The sequence below is a fragment of the Salvelinus namaycush genome, chromosome 39, assembly GCF_016432855.1.
Source record: "Salvelinus namaycush isolate Seneca chromosome 39, SaNama_1.0, whole genome shotgun sequence".
NCBI classification, from domain to species: Eukaryota; Metazoa; Chordata; class Actinopteri; order Salmoniformes; family Salmonidae; genus Salvelinus; species Salvelinus namaycush.
Genome location: NC_052345.1, coordinates 23,565,414 through 23,585,730, shown reverse-complemented (window position 1 = coordinate 23,585,730; position 20,317 = coordinate 23,565,414). Strand labels below are relative to the sequence as shown.

Sequence of the window (20,317 nt, the reverse complement as noted above, 5' to 3'; positions counted from 1 at the left end):
ACTGCCGTTTTGACCCCTTTCCCAACATTTTACAGAAAACAATGTTTTCTATATAAAATCTACCCCTACTCTTCTGCTTTTCAAGCAACAAGTCGGATTTCAAATCGGGTCTACCAATCTGTAACTAGAGCTATTTTTGTAACCCTTCGCCTGTTTTTCTGGCTTCGGTAAAAAATGTCAGAAGTTAGCAGATTCATTAAATTCAAAACAACTTTCACAAACAACTGCCGTTTTGACCCCTTTCCCAACATTTTACAGAAAACAATGTTTTCTATATAAAATCTACCCCTACTCTTCTGCTTTTCAAGCAACAAGTCGGATTTCAAATCGGGTCTACCAATCTGTAACTAGAGCTATTTTTGTAACCCTTCGCCTGTTTTTCTGGCTTCGGTAAAAAATGTCAGAAGTTAGCAGATTCATTAAATTCAAAACAACTTTCACAAACAACTGCCGTTTTGACCCCTTTCCCAACATTTTACAGAAAACAATGTTTTCTATATAAAATCTACCCCTACTCTTCTGCTTTTCAAGCAACAAGTCGGATTTCAAATCGGGTCTACCAATCTGTAACTAGAGCTATTTTTGTAACCCTTCGCCTGTTTTTCTGGCTTCGGTAAAAAATGTCAGAAGTTAGCAGATTCATTAAATTCAAAACAACTTTCACAAACAACTGCCGTTTTGACCCCTTTCCCAACATTTTACAGAAAACAATGTTTTCTATATAAAATCTACCCCTACTCTTCTGCTTTTCAAGCAACAAGTCGGATTTCAAATCGGGTCTACCAATCTGTAACTAGAGCTATTTTTGTAACCCTTCGCCTGTTTTTCTGGCTTCGGTAAAAAATGTCAGAAGTTAGCAGATTCATTAAATTCAAAACAACTTTCACAAACAACTGCCGTTTTGACCCCTTTCCCAACATTTTACAGAAAACAATGTTTTCTATATAAAATCTACCCCTACTCTTCTGCTTTTCAAGCAACAAGTCGGATTTCAAATCGGGTCTACCAATCTGTAACTAGAGCTATTTTTGTAACCCTTCGCCTGTTTTTCTGGCTTCGGTAAAAAATGTCAGAAGTTAGCAGATTCATTAAATTCAAAACAACTTTCACAAACAACTGCCGTTTTGACCCCTTTCCCAACATTTTACAGAAAACAATGTTTTCTATATAAAATCTACCCCTACTCTTCTGCTTTTCAAGCAACAAGTCGGATTTCAAATCGGGTCTACCAATCTGTAACTAGAGCTATTTTTGTAACCCTTCGCCTGTTTTTCTGGCTTCGGTAAAAAATGTCAGAAGTTAGCAGATTCATTAAATTCAAAACAACTTTCACAAACAACTGCCGTTTTGACCCCTTTCCCAACATTTTACAGAAAACAATGTTTTCTATATAAAATCTACCCCTACTCTTCTGCTTTTCAAGCAACAAGTCGGATTTCAAATCGGGTCTACCAATCTGTAACTAGAGCTATTTTTGTAACCCTTCGCCTGTTTTTCTGGCTTCGGTAAAAAATGTCAGAAGTTAGCAGATTCATTAAATTCAAAACAACTTTCACAAACAACTGCCGTTTTGACCCCTTTCCCAACATTTTACAGAAAACAATGTTTTCTATATAAAATCTACCCCTACTCTTCTGCTTTTCAAGCAACAAGTCGGATTTCAAATCGGGTCTACCAATCTGTAACTAGAGCTATTTTTGTAACCCTTCGCCTGTTTTTCTGGCTTCGGTAAAAAATGTCAGAAGTTAGCAGATTCATTAAATTCAAAACAACTTTCACAAACAACTGCCGTTTTGACCCCTTTCCCAACATTTTACAGAAAACAATGTTTTCTATATAAAATCTACCCCTACTCTTCTGCTTTTCAAGCAACAAGTCGGATTTCAAATCGGGTCTACCAATCTGTAACTAGAGCTATTTTTGTAACCCTTCGCCTGTTTTTCTGGCTTCGGTAAAAAATGTCAGAAGTTAGCAGATTCATTAAATTCAAAACAACTTTCACAAACAACTGCCGTTTTGACCCCTTTCCCAACATTTTACAGAAAACAATGTTTTCTATATAAAATCTACCCCTACTCTTCTGCTTTTCAAGCAACAAGTCGGATTTCAAATCGGGTCTACCAATCTGTAACTAGAGCTATTTTTGTAACCCTTCGCCTGTTTTTCTGGCTTCGGTAAAAAATGTCAGAAGTTAGCAGATTCATTAAATTCAAAACAACTTTCACAAACAACTGCCGTTTTGACCCCTTTCCCAACATTTTACAGAAAACAATGTTTTCTATATAAAATCTACCCCTACTCTTCTGCTTTTCAAGCAACAAGTCGGATTTCAAATCGGGTCTACCAATCTGTAACTAGAGCTATTTTTGTAACCCTTCGCCTGTTTTTCTGGCTTCGGTAAAAAATGTCAGAAGTTAGCAGATTCATTAAATTCAAAACAACTTTCACAAACAACTGCCGTTTTGACCCCTTTCCCAACATTTTACAGAAAACAATGTTTTCTATATAAAATCTACCCCTACTCTTCTGCTTTTCAAGCAACAAGTCGGATTTCAAATCGGGTCTACCAATCTGTAACTAGAGCTATTTTTGTAACCCTTCGCCTGTTTTTCTGGCTTCGGTAAAAAATGTCAGAAGTTAGCAGATTCATTAAATTCAAAACAACTTTCACAAACAACTGCCGTTTTGACCCCTTTCCCAACATTTTACAGAAAACAATGTTTTCTATATAAAATCTACCCCTACTCTTCTGCTTTTCAAGCAACAAGTCGGATTTCAAATCGGGTCTACCAATCTGTAACTAGAGCTATTTTTGTAACCCTTCGCCTGTTTTTCTGGCTTCGGTAAAAAATGTCAGAAGTTAGCAGATTCATTAAATTCAAAACAACTTTCACAAACAACTGCCGTTTTGACCCCTTTCCCAACATTTTACAGAAAACAATGTTTTCTATATAAAATCTACCCCTACTCTTCTGCTTTTCAAGCAACAAGTCGGATTTCAAATCGGGTCTACCAATCTGTAACTAGAGCTATTTTTGTAACCCTTCGCCTGTTTTTCTGGCTTCGGTAAAAAATGTCAGAAGTTAGCAGATTCATTAAATTCAAAACAACTTTCACAAACAACTGCCGTTTTGACCCCTTTCCCAACATTTTACAGAAAACAATGTTTTCTATATAAAATCTACCCCTACTCTTCTGCTTTTCAAGCAACAAGTCGGATTTCAAATCGGGTCTACCAATCTGTAACTAGAGCTATTTTTGTAACCCTTCGCCTGTTTTTCTGGCTTCGGTAAAAAATGTCAGAAGTTAGCAGATTCATTAAATTCAAAACAACTTTCACAAACAACTGCCGTTTTGACCCCTTTCCCAACATTTTACAGAAAACAATGTTTTCTATATAAAATCTACCCCTACTCTTCTGCTTTTCAAGCAACAAGTCGGATTTCAAATCGGGTCTACCAATCTGTAACTAGAGCTATTTTTGTAACCCTTCGCCTGTTTTTCTGGCTTCGGTAAAAAATGTCAGAAGTTAGCAGATTCATTAAATTCAAAACAACTTTCACAAACAACTGCCGTTTTGACCCCTTTCCCAACATTTTACAGAAAACAATGTTTTCTATATAAAATCTACCCCTACTCTTCTGCTTTTCAAGCAACAAGTCGGATTTCAAATCGGGTCTACCAATCTGTAACTAGAGCTATTTTTGTAACCCTTCGCCTGTTTTTCTGGCTTCGGTAAAAAAATGTCAGAAGTTAGCAGATTCATTAAATTCAAAACAACTTTCACAAACAACTGCCGTTTTGACCCCTTTCCCAACATTTTACAGAAAACAATGTTTTCTATATAAAATCTACCCCTACTCTTCTGCTTTTCAAGCAACAAGTCGGATTTCAAATCGGGTCTACCAATCTGTAACTAGAGCTATTTTTGTAACCCTTCGCCTGTTTTTCTGGCTTCGGTAAAAAATGTCAGAAGTTAGCAGATTCATTAAATTCAAAACAACTTTCACAAACAACTGCCGTTTTGACCCCTTTCCCAACATTTTACAGAAAACAATGTTTTCTATATAAAATCTACCCCTACTCTTCTGCTTTTCAAGCAACAAGTCGGATTTCAAATCGGGTCTACCAATCTGTAACTAGAGCTATTTTTGTAACCCTTCGCCTGTTTTTCTGGCTTCGGTAAAAAATGTCAGAAGTTAGCAGATTCATTAAATTCAAAACAACTTTCACAAACAACTGCCGTTTTGACCCCTTTCCCAACATTTTACAGAAAACAATGTTTTCTATATAAAATCTACCCCTACTCTTCTGCTTTTCAAGCAACAAGTCGGATTTCAAATCGGGTCTACCAATCTGTAACTAGAGCTATTTTTGTAACCCTTCGCCTGTTTTTCTGGCTTCGGTAAAAAATGTCAGAAGTTAGCAGATTCATTAAATTCAAAACAACTTTCACAAACAACTGCCGTTTTGACCCCTTTCCCAACATTTTACAGAAAACAATGTTTTCTATATAAAATCTACCCCTACTCTTCTGCTTTTCAAGCAACAAGTCGGATTTCAAATCGGGTCTACCAATCTGTAACTAGAGCTATTTTTGTAACCCTTCGCCTGTTTTTCTGGCTTCGGTAAAAAATGTCAGAAGTTAGCAGATTCATTAAATTCAAAACAACTATCATTTTGACCACTAAACCAAAGAGTTTGACAAAAATATATTGGATTAAAACTTCACTCTACTTCTCTGCTTTTCAAATGCGGAGAAGGTTTATTCAGTATGGAACTTACGTTACAGCAGTTTTACTAAATGCACTACCATGTGTTTTTTAAACTTTCACAAACAACTGCCGTTTTGACCCCTTTCCCAACATTTTACAGAAAACAATGTTTTCTATATAAAATCTACCCCTACTCTTCTGCTTTTCAAGCAACAAGTCAGATTTCAAATCGGGTCTACCAATCTGTAACTAGAGCTATTTTTGTAAACCTTCGCCTGTTTTTCTGGCTTCGGTAAAAAATGTCAGAAGTTAGCAGATTCATTAAATTCAAAACAACTTTCACAAACAACTGCCGTTTTGACCCCTTTCCCAACATTTTACAGAAAACAATGTTTTCTATATAAAATCTACCCCTACTCTTCTGCTTTTCAAGCAACAAGTCGGATTTCAAATCGGGTCTACCAATCTGTAACTAGAGCTATTTTTGTAACCCTTCGCCTGTTTTTCTGGCTTCGGTAAAAAAATGTCAGAAGTTAGCAGATTCATTAAATTCAAAACAACTTTCACAAACAACTGCCGTTTTGACCCCTTTCCCAACATTTTACAGAAAACAATGTTTTCTATATAAAATCTACCCCTACTCTTCTGCTTTTCAAGCAACAAGTCGGATTTCAAATCGGGTCTACCAATCTGTAACTAGAGCTATTTTTGTAACCCTTCGCCTGTTTTTCTGGCTTCGGTAAAAAATGTCAGAAGTTAGCAGATTCATTAAATTCAAAACAACTATCATTTTGACCACTAAACCAAAGAGTTTGACAAAAATATATTGGATTAAAACTTCCCTCTACTTCTCTGCTTTTCAAATGCGGAGAAGGTTTATTCAGTATGGAACTTACGTTACAGCAGTTTTACTAAATGCACTACCATGTGTTTTTTAAACTTTCACAAACAACTGCCGTTTTGACCCCTTTCCCAACATTTTACAGAAAACAATGTTTTCTATGTAAAATCTACCCCTAATCTTCTGCTTTTCAAGCAACAAGTCAGATTTTAAATCGGGTCTACCAATCTGTAACTAGAGCTATTTTTGTAACCCTTCGCCTGTTTTTCTGGCTTCGGTAAAAAAATGTCAGAAGTTAGCAGATTCATTAAATTCAAAACAACTTTCACAAACAACTGCCGTTTTGACACCTTTCCCAACATTTTACAGAAAACAATGCAGTATGTTTAGTTGATTTTACAGCTAACCAGCTACTTTACATGCTGATATTGTCTTTGGTATTATTGTGTGTAGCTACATTTGCATTGTTGATTTTGCAGTCGACTTGAGCTGCAACATATTTTCACAGTGATTTTCTATGTTACTACCACCCTTATTATAACGCCAAAATGCCATATACAGTTGAAGTCAGAAGTTTACATACACCGTAGCCAAATACATTTAAACTCAGCTTTTCACAATTCCTGACATTTAATCCGAGTAAAAATTAGGATGACTTTATTTTAAGAATGTGAAATGTCAGAATAATAGTAGAGAGAATGATTTATTTCATCACATTCCCAATGGGTCAGAAGTGCACTCAATTAGTATTTGGTAGCATTGCCTTTAAATTGTTTAACTTGGGTCAAACGTTTTGGGTAGCCTTCCACAAGCTTCCCACAATACGTTGGGTGAATTTTGGCCCATTCCTCCTGACAGAGCTGGTGCAACTGAGTCAGGTTTGTAGGCCTCCTTGCTCGCACACATTTTTTTCAGTTCTGCCCCAAATTTTCTATAGGATTGAGGTCGGGGCTTTGTGATGGCCACTCCAATACCTTAACTTTGTTGTCCTTAAGCCATTTTACCACAACTTTGGAAGTATGCTTGGGGTCATTGTCCATTTGGAAGACCCATTTGTGACAAAGCTTTAACTTCCTGACTGATGTCTTGAGATGTTGCTTCAATATATCCACAATTTTCCTCCCTCATGATGCAATCTATTTTGTGAAGTGCACCAGTCCCTCCTGCAGCAAAGCACCCCCACAACATGATGCTGCCACTCACGTGCTTCACGGTTGGGATGGTGTTCTTCGGCTTGCAAGCATCCCCCTTTTTCCTCCAAACATAATGACGGTCATTATGGCCAAACAGGTCTATTTTTGTTTCATCAGACCAGAGGACATTTCTCCAAAAATTACAATCTTTGTCCTCGTGTGCAGTTGCAAACCGTACTCTGGCTTTTATATGGCTGTTTTGGAGCAGTGGCTTCTTCCTTGCTGAGCGGCCTTTCAGGTTATGTCGATATAGGACTCGTTTTACTGTGGATATAGATACTTTTGTACCCGTTTCCTCCAGCATCTTCACAAGGTCCTTTGCTGTTGTTCTGGGATTGATTTGCACTTTTCGCACCAAAGTACGTTCATCTCTAGGAGACAGAACACGTCTCCCTCCTGAGCAGTATGACAGCTGCTTGGTCCCATGGTGTTTATATTTGCGTACTATTGTTTGTACAACGTGGTACCTTCAGGCGTTTGGAAATTGCTCCCAAGGATAAACCAGACCAGACTACAATTTTTTGTCTGAGGTCTTGGCTGATTTCTTTAGATTTCCCCATGATGTCAAGCAAAGAGGCACTGAGTTTGAAGGTAGGCCTTGAAATACATCCACAGGTACACCTCCAATTGACTTAAATGATGTCAATTAGCCTATCAGAAGCTTCTAAAGACATTACATAATTTTCTGGAATTTTCCAAGCTGTTTAAAGGCACAGTCAACTTAGTGTATGTAAACTTCTGACCCACTGGAATTGTGATACAGTGAGTTATAAGTGAAATAATCTGTCTGTAAACAATTGTTGGAACAATTACTTGTGTCATGCACAAAGTAGATGTCCTAACTGACTTCCCAAAACTATAGTTTGTTAACAAGACATCTGTGGAGTGGTTGAAAAACTAGTGTTAATGACTCCAACCGAAGTGTATGTAAACTTCAACTGTATTTTCAAGCCGATTTAAGTCAAAACTGTAACTAGATCACTCTAGTAAGCAACTTGCATGTGCTTAGCTCTGATCCATTTTTTTTTATCCTAAAAAAAATAAGCTAAGGTGTATGTAAACTTCTGACTTCAACTGTATATGGCAAGACTTGAAAATGACTGTCTAGTAATGTTCAACAACCAACTTGACAGAGCTTGACATTTAAAAAAAAGAATAATTGGAAAATATTGTACAATCCAGGTGTGCAAAGTTCTTAGAGACTTACCCAGAAAGACTCACAGCTTTAGTTGCTGCCAAAGGTGATTCTAACATGTATTGAATCAGAGAGCTGAATACTTGTGCAACAACTATATTTCAGTTATTTAATTTGTATTAATATTTAAAAAAATATTGAATAGTTATCTAATCAAGATATAATAGTATTTTATTTTCCATAATAAAAATAAATGTTAAAATTCCTCTTCCACTTTGACATTACAGAGTATTTTGTGTAGACTTTGACAAAAAAATGACAATTACATCCACTTGAATCCCACTTCGTAAGACAACAAAATGTGGAAAAAGTCAAAGGGTACGACCACTTTCTGAAGGCACTGTATGACAGAAGATAAGCTGCATGTAGCTAATTATAGACAAGTTGACGAACAAATAACCCATCTGCAACTGCCCTACTATATGTGATAAAGTAAAAATCTGAGGCCCACACCGCACCCTAACCCACAAACACAGAAAATGCACTGTAGAGATGCTGGAAAAATGTTTTGACGGGGTGCAGGATATTTTTTTTACCGCCACTAGGCTTTGTTTCTTATAATTTCCAACATTTTGATAGGCTATTAGGAATTGTGGGCTGTTGCGGGTTAACAAAAATATGACCCGCACATCACAATAAGGTGCTCTGTACTGAAGTTATAGACTAGGGCATTTGAACTTTGAATGTGTATTTACAGTTACATTGATTGCACAGAGCCGACAGAGTAGACTTAAAGTACTCATTAGATTACAGCAAGGTTCAACATTTTCAAGCAGACGCGCTCCACTTTTCCAAAACCATAGATAGCACACAAACTCTAATGTTTAATCGCATTTTAATGACATCGCACATATTTGAGGGAGAGAGAGAGAAAAAGTCTACAGGTGCAGTTTCATACATCAGAAATCCGGGTCAATGTTCTATATATGCCCAAAGACCCAGGCATTGCAAAGCATTTCATTCCTATTACATAATTTATGATTGTACAGTAAGATGTTATTTTTCTCAATACAATAGATAAAGTGACAAAGAAATGCACACTATGTATCTAATAGCAGGATAACATAGCAAAAATTATAATGTGCATTGCTAGAGCCAACAAGCAAGCAACCTTTTTTTGCAGTAAATGCTGAATTTTCACATTTCCATTTAACATCAATGCTTTAAAGTGTTTGTTATACATACTCATTTTATAACCTGTAGCCAACTATTATTATTTGGAAACATATATTATGATGCAACTCAAGAGGGACAAAAGTAAACAAACAAAGGAAAAAAAATTACTGGTCCATGATGTATATAAAACATTACTCCATGAGGGAATAATTTAAAGATATTCATCTTGTTTCAATTACAGGTGTATTATTAGGCTTATCTTGACCTAAAAATAAATGCGCTTATTGATAATATTGGCTAGCTATGCCCTTTTGGAGCCTGATATTTTCTCGAGGTTGTTTGTTTTCAATTTAAACTCAAGTAGGAATCATAGTAAATTATGTTGAAAAGTTTCATAAAATTCTTTATTCAATATGTGTATGTCCAGTCACAAAAATGATTTATTTTGAAGTAATGTTGTCTCCCTTTTCAACAGAAAAAGGCTGCCTCTTGAAGACACCCTCACAAAATTGAGGAAATGTTTAAATACTCAGACCCATTTTAACAAAACACAATGACAAGGAAAAAGCACAAAAACACACAAAACACATTTTTACAAGTAAATAATTAAGGTTAAAAAATAAAATGGTCCTCATGATATTTGATATTACCAAATCTATTTCATGATGGAACCTGCCAGATACACCTTGACACTAACAAAGTTCAAATGTTTCATTTACATTTGTATTTCAAGTCTCAATCGTTTTAACCAATTCAAGGAACATTAAAACACAGCATGTGGTGTAGTTGAGCAGGAATATCATTGTGGCTGGACAGACAAAATTAAAAAGAAGTAAAGAAAAAAACAATACTGCACTAATAAAAAACAGAATGTCTTCATTGCTGAGAAACTTTATAGTTTTTTCTTGCCAAAGAGGCTGAATCGCTTCTCCTTGTCCTTTTCCTTGTCTTTCTCCCGCTTGCCCGGGCTGGATTCGGTGGTGAGGGTGACGGTGGCGGGCAGGGTCTGGGCTCGGCTCGACGCCGGAGTGCTCTGGTTGCTGGGCGTAATCGATACCTTGTCAGGTGTCCCCGCATTCAGAATGGCCTGGATCCATGTGCTCATCTCCTCCTGTAAGGGGTCATTGAAAGGTCAGTTTCCTAAGCACTTTTTAGCTAATGTTGTGCTTTCTGTCTCAAAAAGAGAATGGCAATTGTAAAGATCTATGTTTCTAAGTGAAAGAAATTTGCCAAAGAAGTACTTTTCTTTTCTACAAGTGGACTGAGTCTGGCGTCATGAGATTTAAAGTGCCACATTAGCTAGGGAATTTTGGGGAAACTCACCCTAGAAGAATAGGTGAATGCAAGGTGGTGGAGGCCAGTTTAACAACTAGCCCAAGAATTAGGTTGGGTAGTCAAGACCAGGGCCTCTATACAAAAGTTGTTGTTCATTTGTTTTACAGTATACCCACTGTTTTGTTTTGGCCTACTGAAACAATCTTTAACACGATTACACAAAATGTTAAACAAAGGAAGCCGACTTACTTCTTCTTTGGCTTGGAAGAGATACTCATTTCCATCAGCAACTCTGAAAGAAAAATGAAAAAAAAATTGGTAACTTTATAAACATATTTATTTCAGATTCAAAAGAGATTCGGATAGCAACATTTGCACACAAAAAAACATTCTGAAGTGGCAGTCATTAAGCTGAACTGGTTTGAACAAAATGAACTAGAACATTAAGAAATCCGATTTAGACTGAAGCAGATAGCGTAATGAAGTGCAACTGAGAGGATCCACTTCTGGGGTGATTCCGTGAGAAGAACCATGAACACAACTCAAATTTTTATAATTTTTAACCTGAGTTTGAAGACATGCTTCTTTTTTTTGTAGTCCATGGCCACATCACACACAGCCCCCATTAGACTGATCGGAATCGCATTATGGTAGGGGATGCCTTGACCAGCACCCTTGTTGTCTTTGTAGAAGCCCATTTCCTGATTGTTGATAACGCAGTACACGTTATGCCAGGATCTGAAAAAGAGAGCCGAATGAGTCATTGTGAGCCTGGGATGTATTGTACAACACAAGTTAACATCCTTAAAATAATATATTTTACATAAAAATAAACTGTATAATTAAATGACTTCTTCCAAACAATGCTATTTGGATTCTCTCTTTTGATCCAGTTCACCATACCTGCTTGAGGCCTTCTTGTTGTGTCCCTCCCATTCATGCTTGCGATGCAGGAAGCCCTCCATCTGAGCCGCAGGCGAATAGTGGTTTTGGGTCAGCAACGTGGAGGACAGGCTGCCCTTGCCCTGCCGGCTGGCTGTGGGTGAGGGAATGGGGCTCGGGTCCTTTGAGTTCTGCTCCGCCACTCCATTCATGATCTCAACTCTATCCAAGCCATTCTATGTGTGTGAGAGAGAGAGAGCCCAATCATTTCCCCAATCATGCCTTAAAACTAGAGTATGCAACGCTAATAGCTCATTTTGGTTTCTGAATTGTATTTGGACAAAGAATGTTGTGACTGAGTAGGCCTCTTGTTGCCTCGGGCTGTGATTGAGCCCTAGACCTGTTGGAGTGTTGGAACAGGCTGAGCCAGGAGCTTCTGTCTACATCCAAGGAGCCCGTGTGCATGGACTACTCATCGGCTGTGAACGGAGAAGCGTAAAAAGCCATGTAAGTCATTAGAGCAGCCTCGAATGATGCTGACATCTAAACTATAATTTCCCCTTCCAGAAATGATCCCAATATAACATATTGGTCCATATTATTAGCAATAGGCATTATCACCTGATGTAGCTCACCTGATCAGTGGTGTAAAGTACTTAATTAAGTAAAAATACTTTAAAGTACTAAACTCTGCAAAAAATAAATGTCCTCTCACTGTGAACTGCGTTTATTTTCAGCACACTTAACATGTAAATATTTGTATGACCATAACATGTGACTAACAGAAATGGAATAATGTGTCCCTGAACAAAGGGGGGGGGGGGTCAAAATCAAAAGTAACAGTCAGTATCTGGTGTGGCCACCAGCTGCATTAAGTACTGCAGTGCATCTCCTCCTCATGGACTGCACCCGATTTGACAGTTCTTGCTGTGAGATGTTACCCCACTCTTCCACCAAGGCACCTGCAAGTTCCCGGACATTTCTGGGGGGAATGGCCCTAGCCCTCACCCTCCGATCCAACACGTCCCAGATGTGCTCAATGGTATTGAGATCCGGGCTCTTCGCTGGCCATTGCAGAACACTGACATTCCTGTCTTGTAGGAAATCACGCACAGAACGAGCAGTACAGCTGGTGGCATTGTCATGCTGGAGGGTCATGTCAGGATGAGCCTGTAGAGGAAGGGTAGTCTGACCACACTCATTGGGTTGCCGGCCAGCCTGTCCTCTCACAGCCCTTTGTCTCCTGTTTCTAGGCCCACCCCTCTTATCGATGGCCAACCGGCGTACACGGGGAGGCGCCTCCTGAAGGTTCAACAGCGGGGCAGGGGATTCCAGTACCTGGTTGACTGGGAGGGTTATGGCCCGGAGTAGAGGTGCTGGGTCCCCGCTAGGGACATCCTGGACTGTCACACAGTACAGTCCAGGATGTACTGTCACACCGTGGTCTGTTTCACATGTCTCTGTGCTTGTTTCCACCCCCCCTCCAGGTGTCGGCCATCTTCCCCAGTGTACTTATACCTGTGTTCTGTCTGTTGCCAGTTTGTTTTCTTTGTCAAGCCTACCAGTGTTTTTCCTCTTGCTCCTGTCTTTTTCTAGTTCCTGGTTTCTAGTTTCCCCAGTTTTGACCATTCTGCCTACCTTGACCCGGTCTGCCATTCTGTAACTTGTCACACCCTCCTGGATTATTGACCTCTGCATACCCTGACCTTGAGACTGCCTGCCGTTCTGTACTTGATGGACTCTGATCTGGATTACTGACCTCTGCCTGCCATTGACCTGTCGTTTTGCCTGCCCCCTGTTCTAGTAATATACTTTTGTTACTTCGACACTGTCTGCATCTGGGTCTTCTCCTGAAATGTAATAAAATGCCTGGGTTACATGCATGGAAGTGTATTTGAGTTTTGAAATACATTCCAATTGTATTTTCTAATACATTCCAATAATGAACTACTTGTCTTAAAAATAAAAAATAATAAATATTTACTTTGGAATGTCTTTGAAAGTAATTAAATTACCCTAAATAGTATTTGAACCCTAGGCTGCACTGTAGCACCATACCAATGCTGTCTATTTGTATTTGTATTTATTATGGATCCCCATTATCTCTTCCTGGGGTCCAGCAAAACGAAGGCAGTTATACAATTTGAAAAACATTACAATACATTCACAGATTTCACAACACACTGTGTGCCCTCAGGCCCCTACTCCACCACTACCACATATCTACAATACAACATTGATGTGTATGTGTGTGTATAGTGTGTATGTTATCATGTGTATGCATGTGTCTCTGTATATGTTTGTGTTGCTTCACAGTCCCCACTGTTCCATAAGGTGTATTTTTATCTGTTTTTTAAATCAAATTTTACTGCTTGCATCAGTTACTTGATGTGGAATAGAGTTCCATGTAGTCATGGCTCTATTTAGTACTGTGCACCTCCCATAGTCTGTTTTGGACTTGGGGACTGTCAAGAGACCTCTTGTGGCATGTCTTGTGGGGTATGCATGGGTGTCCGAGCTGTGCGCCAGTAGTTCAAACAGACAGCTTGGTGCATTCAAAATGTCAATACCTCTTATAAATACAAGTAATGATGAAGTCAATCTCTCCTCCGCTTTGAGCCAGGAGAGATTGACAAGCATATTATTGATGTGAGCTCTCTGTGTACATCCAAGGGCCAGCCGTGCTTCCCTGTTTTGAGCCAATTGCAATTTTTTTAAGTCCCTTTGTGGCACCTGACCACACGACTGAACAGTAGTCCAGGTACGACAAAACTAGGGCCAGTAGGACCTGCCTTGTTGATAGCGCTGTTAAGAAGGTAGAGCAGTAGCGCTTTATTATGGACAGACTCCTCCCCATCTTAGCTACTGTTGTATCAATATGTTTTGACAATGACAGTTTACAATCCAAGGTTACTCCAAGCAGTTTAGTCACCTCAACTTGCTAAATTTCCACATTATTTATTACAAGATTTAGTTGAGGTTTAGGGTTTAGTGAATGATTTGTCTCAAATACAATGCTTTTAGTTTTAGAAATATGTGACAGGCATGCACAAGCAGGAATTGCTGCTTCATTGTTCTACATATACTTGGGTCTTAGTTTGTCGTTAGTAGTTATTGAAGAAGTACTGTAATGACAGGGTAGCGCAGGACAAAATGCAGATTAACCTACATAAGAGGTGGCCTTGACACCAGTGGGGTCATGCACCAACATTAATTATTATTATAATTTGAAGGGGCATGGATGGGCCTTCACACCAAAATAATTGAATTTATATTTCATACATAAAATATTTCAATATATTCATATTTCATTCTTCAGCTTTAATGCAATTATGTTTTCTGGGAAACACCTCAGATGCAAACAAGGCACCTTAGGTGAGATTTAACAATGTAATGCTCTGAGAAGTAAGGCCCTAGTCAGTCTATTGACCCTAAAAGATGGCATATTTTTGGTGGTAAACTTTGGAGCAGTAACTTACCTGTGGAGAATCTTGGTCTGAGGGCAGTCCGTTCTGCAATCCGTTCTCTACCCCACTGTGGAGAATATAAAGTAGAAAGGGATAATCAGGAAGCAAGTCAACGAAGATAAGTAAGTGTCCATGAGCTACCTAACAACTTGTCTGTGGTGATTTTCATAGCTAACTTGATTTACTTGAAAGAGTCACAATTGTTTGATGAGTGCACATGTTGGTTCTTTGCCCTAGCACTACACAGATTATTCAAATAATCTAAGCTTAATGATGAGTTGACTATTTCAATCAACTGTGTGGTGCTAGGACAAAAACCAAAATGTGCACCCCTTGGGGTCCCCATGACAGAGTTTGGGAAACACTGAAATACGTAAAAGGAAGCACTTTGTTATTCTACGATTGGAATGAGTCTGGGAGTGGAATGAGTCTGGGTCTTTGAGATAAGTAACAAACTACATTAGCTATGATGACTTTGGGAAACACACCCTTGTCTGTTTCTTTACCAACACCGCTACTAGGGCGGTGACAGTTACAACATTTCGTCAGCCAGTGATTGTCAAGGAAATAACTGGTCTCACGGTAATTGACCATTCATATCCTGGCTTTCTCACATAGCCTACAAGCTACCAATGCAGACCTTCAGAACATCTACATTTTAAAAAGTATAATAAATCCATGTAATATAGCCTACACCTTCACAATAAATCCCTTATTTATTTTAGACAGGTCAAAAAATCATGATATGAAGAAAATGTAGTCTATTTCAGAAGAACAGAATAGCATACTCTGATATGTCCTTGTGTCACGTTCATTATAAGGATGAGACCAAGGCGCAGCGTGAGTAGAGTTCCACATATTTTAATAAACTGAAACTCGCCAAAACAATACAATACAATACAATAAAGAACAACCGAAACGTGACGCTACTGGTATGCACTCAGGCAACTCAATGTAGACAAGATCCCAGAAACACAAAAGGAAAATGGCTGCCTAAATATGATCCCCAATCAGAGACAACGATAAACAGCTGCCTCTGATTGGGAACCATATCAGGCCACCATAGACATACAAATTCACCTAGATAACCCACCCAAGTCACCATCACGCCCCAACCAACACAGAGAAAAAACAGCTTACTATGTTCAGGGCGTGACATTATGTTAGGTCCTGATCTGGCTATGCCAAATGGCTGTGGGCTACACTTGTTCATTTAACAGACAAGATTTGTTTAGAATTCTGTGACATTATTTTATATTATTTTATAGTATGAAGAACACAATTGAACAAAGCTGAATAAAATCGAAATATTTTTTCCAAACGATTTGAGGGAGTGCGCACATTCGGCTATTCTGTATTGAGCGATTAGCAAAGAAATAGGTACTCCTATATGCTTCATTTAGAGTTATTAATGTAACTTTAGTTGTTCTAGAAACGTTGTGCTATATGTTTTGATGTTTAATACATTGTAAGGCTGCATGATGTGACTCTAATGATGATTTGAAAACAGTAGCATGAGCTCTGCTTTGTTTTTTGCACAGGCTGTAAACACTTCACTTGTCTTTCATTCACAATTTGACAAACACTTGATAATGCCTCGATTTCACTGTGGCATCCCCTTTGTGGCCGTAATGCACTCTAAAAAAACCATGCCTTTTGCGGCCAGTGGCCGGAGTGCTGCGTTGTGCCCTTCTCCCTGAGTGCTGCGTTGTGCCCTTCTCCCTGAGTGCTGCGTTGTGCCCTTCTCCCTGAGTGCTGCGTTGTGCCCTTCTCCCTGAGTGCTGCGTTGTGCCCTTCTCCCTGAGTGCTGCGTTGTGCCCTTCTCCCTGAGTGCTGCGTTGTGCCCTTCTCCCTGAGTGCTGCGTTGTGCCCTTCTCCCTGAGTGCTGCGCGCTCCTAAACACCTATCACTCACATGGCTCTCCATCACATGATCAGGTCTTTCTCACAGGCTACAAGTGAAGACAGACACATCGGGGACGCAACTGCACGCATCCTTATCCAATTCTGAGGTGCATAATTGAAGATATTGGAAGAACTGTCCACATTTACTTTTCATTAGCCAACAAGATTAGTAGGCCTAACGAGCAGTAAAAGCACTAGCCTATGTCAATCTACTATCCCCATAGTACAAAAATCGACATTCTATTCTGTGCAAGAAATAAATATTCCAAACATAGTCTGGGACAGTTGTGGGATGCAATAGATTGCAAATTAATACAACCACTAGCATCAAAACATTATTTTACGCAATGTGGCTGACGCAACAGATCAGAACATTTAGCTTAAAATGTTAATAAACTATTAGGCTATTTCTTCACATTATAAGCACAGCAATGTGCACATGGCAGTAGGCTATAAGCGCGAATGTTCCATTAGCGGGAAAACACCATTATCAAAAAAAACTTCTTAAAAAGGTGCATATTTATGGTGAAATTATCTACCCGAAACTTGAAACTCACACGCTGTTTATGCATGCCAGTTAGGCTCTAAACGCCTTGTAAAGCAGATTAACGTGCTTAATTTTAAGAAGTTATTTGGCCACTTTAATTGTGATATAAACCTTATCAAAACATATAGGCATACATACATAAGGTGTGTGACTATGATTAGAAAAAAAATGCAGTTTCTTATGCTGGGCATCATTCACAAGTGATAATATATCATTCACAAGTGACAGGCTAATATTGTCACCCATCAGACTATTCTTAATTGAATCTTATCTTTACATATACAGTTGAAGTCGGAAGTTTACATACACTTAGGTTGGAGTCATTAAAACTTGTTTTTCAATCACTCCACACATTTCGTGTTAACAAACTATAGTTTTGGAAAGTCGGTTAGGACATCTACTTTGTGCATGACACAAGTCATTTTTCCAACAATTGTTTACAGACAGATTATTTAACTTATAATTCACTGTATCACAATTCCAGTGGGTCAGAAGTTTACATACACTAAGTTGACTGTGCCTTCAAACAACTTGGAAAATTCCAGAAAATTATGTCATGGCTTTAGAAGCTTCTGTTAAGCTAATTGACATAATTTGAGTCAATTGTCAATTCAATTCTCGGGCAGACTCTCTTCTCTGTATACATCAATGATGTCGCTCTTGCTGCTGGTGATTCTCTAATCCACCTCTACGCAGCTGACACCATTCTGTATACTTCTGGCCCTTCTTTGGACACTGTGCTAACTAACTAACCTCCAGGCGAGCTTCAATGCCATACAACTCTCCTTCCGTGGCCTCCAACTGCTCTTAAATGCAAGTAAAACTAAATGCATACTCTTCAACCGATCGCTGCCAGCACCTGCCCGCCCATCCAGCATCACTACTCTGGACGGTTCTGACCTAGAATATGTGGACAACTACAAATACCTAGGTGTCTGGTTAGACTGTAAACTCTCTTTCCAGACCCATTTTAAGCATCTCCAATCCCAAATTAAATCTAGAATCGGCTTCCTATTTCGCAACAAAACATCCTTCACTCATGCTGCCAAACATACCCTCGTAAAACTGACTATCCTACCGATCCTCGACTTCGGTGATGTAATTTACAAAATAGCCTCCAACACTCTACTCAACAAATTGGATGTAGTCTATCACAGTGCCATCCGTTTTGTCACCAAAGCCCCATATACTACCCACCACTGCGACCTGTATGCTCTCGTTGGCTGGCCCTCGCTTCATACTCGTCGCCAAACCCACTGACTCCAGGTCATCTACAAGTCTTTGCTAGGTAAAGCCCCGCCTTATCTCAATTCACTGGTCACCTTAGCAGCACCCACCAGCAAGCACGAGCTCCAGCAGGTATATTTCACTGGTCACCGCCAAAGCCAATTCAACCTTTGGCCGCCTTTCCTTCCAGTTCTCTGCTGCCAATGACTGGAACGAACTGCAAAAATCGCTGAAGCTGGAGACTCATATCTCCTTCACTAACTTCAAGCACCAGCTGTCAGAGCAGCTCACAGATCATTGCACCTGTACATAGCCCTTCTGTATTTAGCCCATCCAACTACCTCATCTCCATACTGTATTTATTTATTTATTTTGCTCCTTTGCACCCCAGTATCTCTACTTGCACATTCATCTTCTGCACATCTACCACTCCAGTGTTTATTTGCTATATTGTAATTACCTTGCCACTATGGCCTATTTTATTGCCTTACCTCCCTTATCTTACCTCATTTGCACACACTGTATATATACTTATTTTTTTTCCTACTGGATTATTGAATGTATGTTTGTTTATTCCATGTGTAACTCTATGTTGTTGTATATGTCGAACTGCTTTGCTTTATCTTGGCCAGGTCACAGTTGTAAATGAGAAGTTGTTCTCAACTAGCCTACCTGGTTAAATAAAGGTTAAATAAAAAAATAAAAAATTGGAGGTTTACCTGTGGATGTATTTCAAGGCCTACCTTCAAACTCAGTGCCTCTTTGCTTGACATCATTGGAAAATAAAAAGAAATCAGCCAAGACCTCAGACAAGAAATTGTACTCCACAAGTCTGGTTCATCCTTGGGAGCAATTTCCAAATGCCTGAAGGTACCACGTTCATCTGTACAAACAATAGTATGCAAGTATAAACACCATGGGACCACGCAGCCGTCATACCGTTCAGGAGGAGACGCGTTCTGCCTCCTAGAGATGAACGTACTTTGGTGCGAAAAGTACAAATCAACAGCAAAGGACCTTGTGAAGATGCTGGAGGAAACAGGTACAAAAGTATCTATATCCACAGTAAAACAAGTCCTATATCGACATAACCTGAAAGGCCGCTCAGCAAGGAAGAAGCCACTGCTCCAAAACCACCATAAAAAAGCCAGATTACGGTTTGCAACTGCACATGGGGACAAAGATTGTACTTTTTGGAGAAATGTCCTCTGGTCTGATGAAACAAAAATAGAACTGTTTGGCCATAATGACCATCGTTATGTTTGGAGGGAAAAGGGGGCGGCTTGCAAGCCGAAGAACACCATCCTAACCGTGAAGAACGGGGGTGGCAGCATCATGTTGTGGGGGTGCTTTGCTGCAGGAGGGACTGGTGCACTTCTCAAAATAGATGGCTTCATGAGGAAGGATAATTATGTGGATATATTGAAGCAACATCAGTCAGGAAATTAAAGCTTGGTCGCAAATGTGTCTTCCAAATGGACAATGACCCCAAGCATCCTTCCAGAGTTGTGGTAAAACAGGGCTGTCCCGCAAGCGGGACACCTGTCGACAACTTCCGGTGAAATTGGAGGGCGCGCAATTCAATTAAATAATCATAAAAATTATGGATATTAAACATTTAGGTACATACAAGTGTCTTATATCGGTTAAAAGCTTAAATTCTTGTAATCTAACTGTACTGTTTTACAATAGGCTTTACAGCGAAAGCATGCCATGCGATTGTTTGAGGACGGCGCCCCACATCAACATATTTTTCCACCGGCACAGGCTACATAAAATCACAAATAGCGATGAAATATTCACTTACTTTTTGAAAATCTTCCTCTTATTTGCGATCCAAAGGGTCCCAGCTACAACATGTAGTGTCGTTTTGTTAGATAAAATCCTTCTTTATATCCCAAAAAGTCTGTTTAGTTGGCGCCATCGATTTGAGTAATCCACTCGTTCAACATGCA

The 20,317-nt window shown here is 39.2% G+C and overlaps 1 protein-coding gene across 1 annotated transcript in view; it reads right to left on the bottom strand.

The window, feature by feature from the left end:
• Positions 1-8,762: 8,762 nt before the first annotated feature.
• The window catches only part of LOC120032363 (spectrin beta chain, non-erythrocytic 1-like), an 86,007-nt gene continuing 74,452 nt past the window's right edge, over positions 8,763-20,317 (bottom strand). Inside the window, exons 32-36 of the mRNA XM_038978407.1 lie at positions 14,697-14,751; positions 11,239-11,453; positions 10,900-11,073; positions 10,585-10,627; positions 8,763-10,171 (exon numbers count right to left, since the gene is read on the bottom strand). Coding sequence (XP_038834335.1) covers positions 9,953-10,171; positions 10,585-10,627; positions 10,900-11,073; positions 11,239-11,453; positions 14,697-14,751 — 706 coding nt within the window. The 3' untranslated portion in view covers positions 8,763-9,952. The remainder of the gene's footprint in view (positions 10,172-10,584; positions 10,628-10,899; positions 11,074-11,238; positions 11,454-14,696; positions 14,752-20,317) is intronic.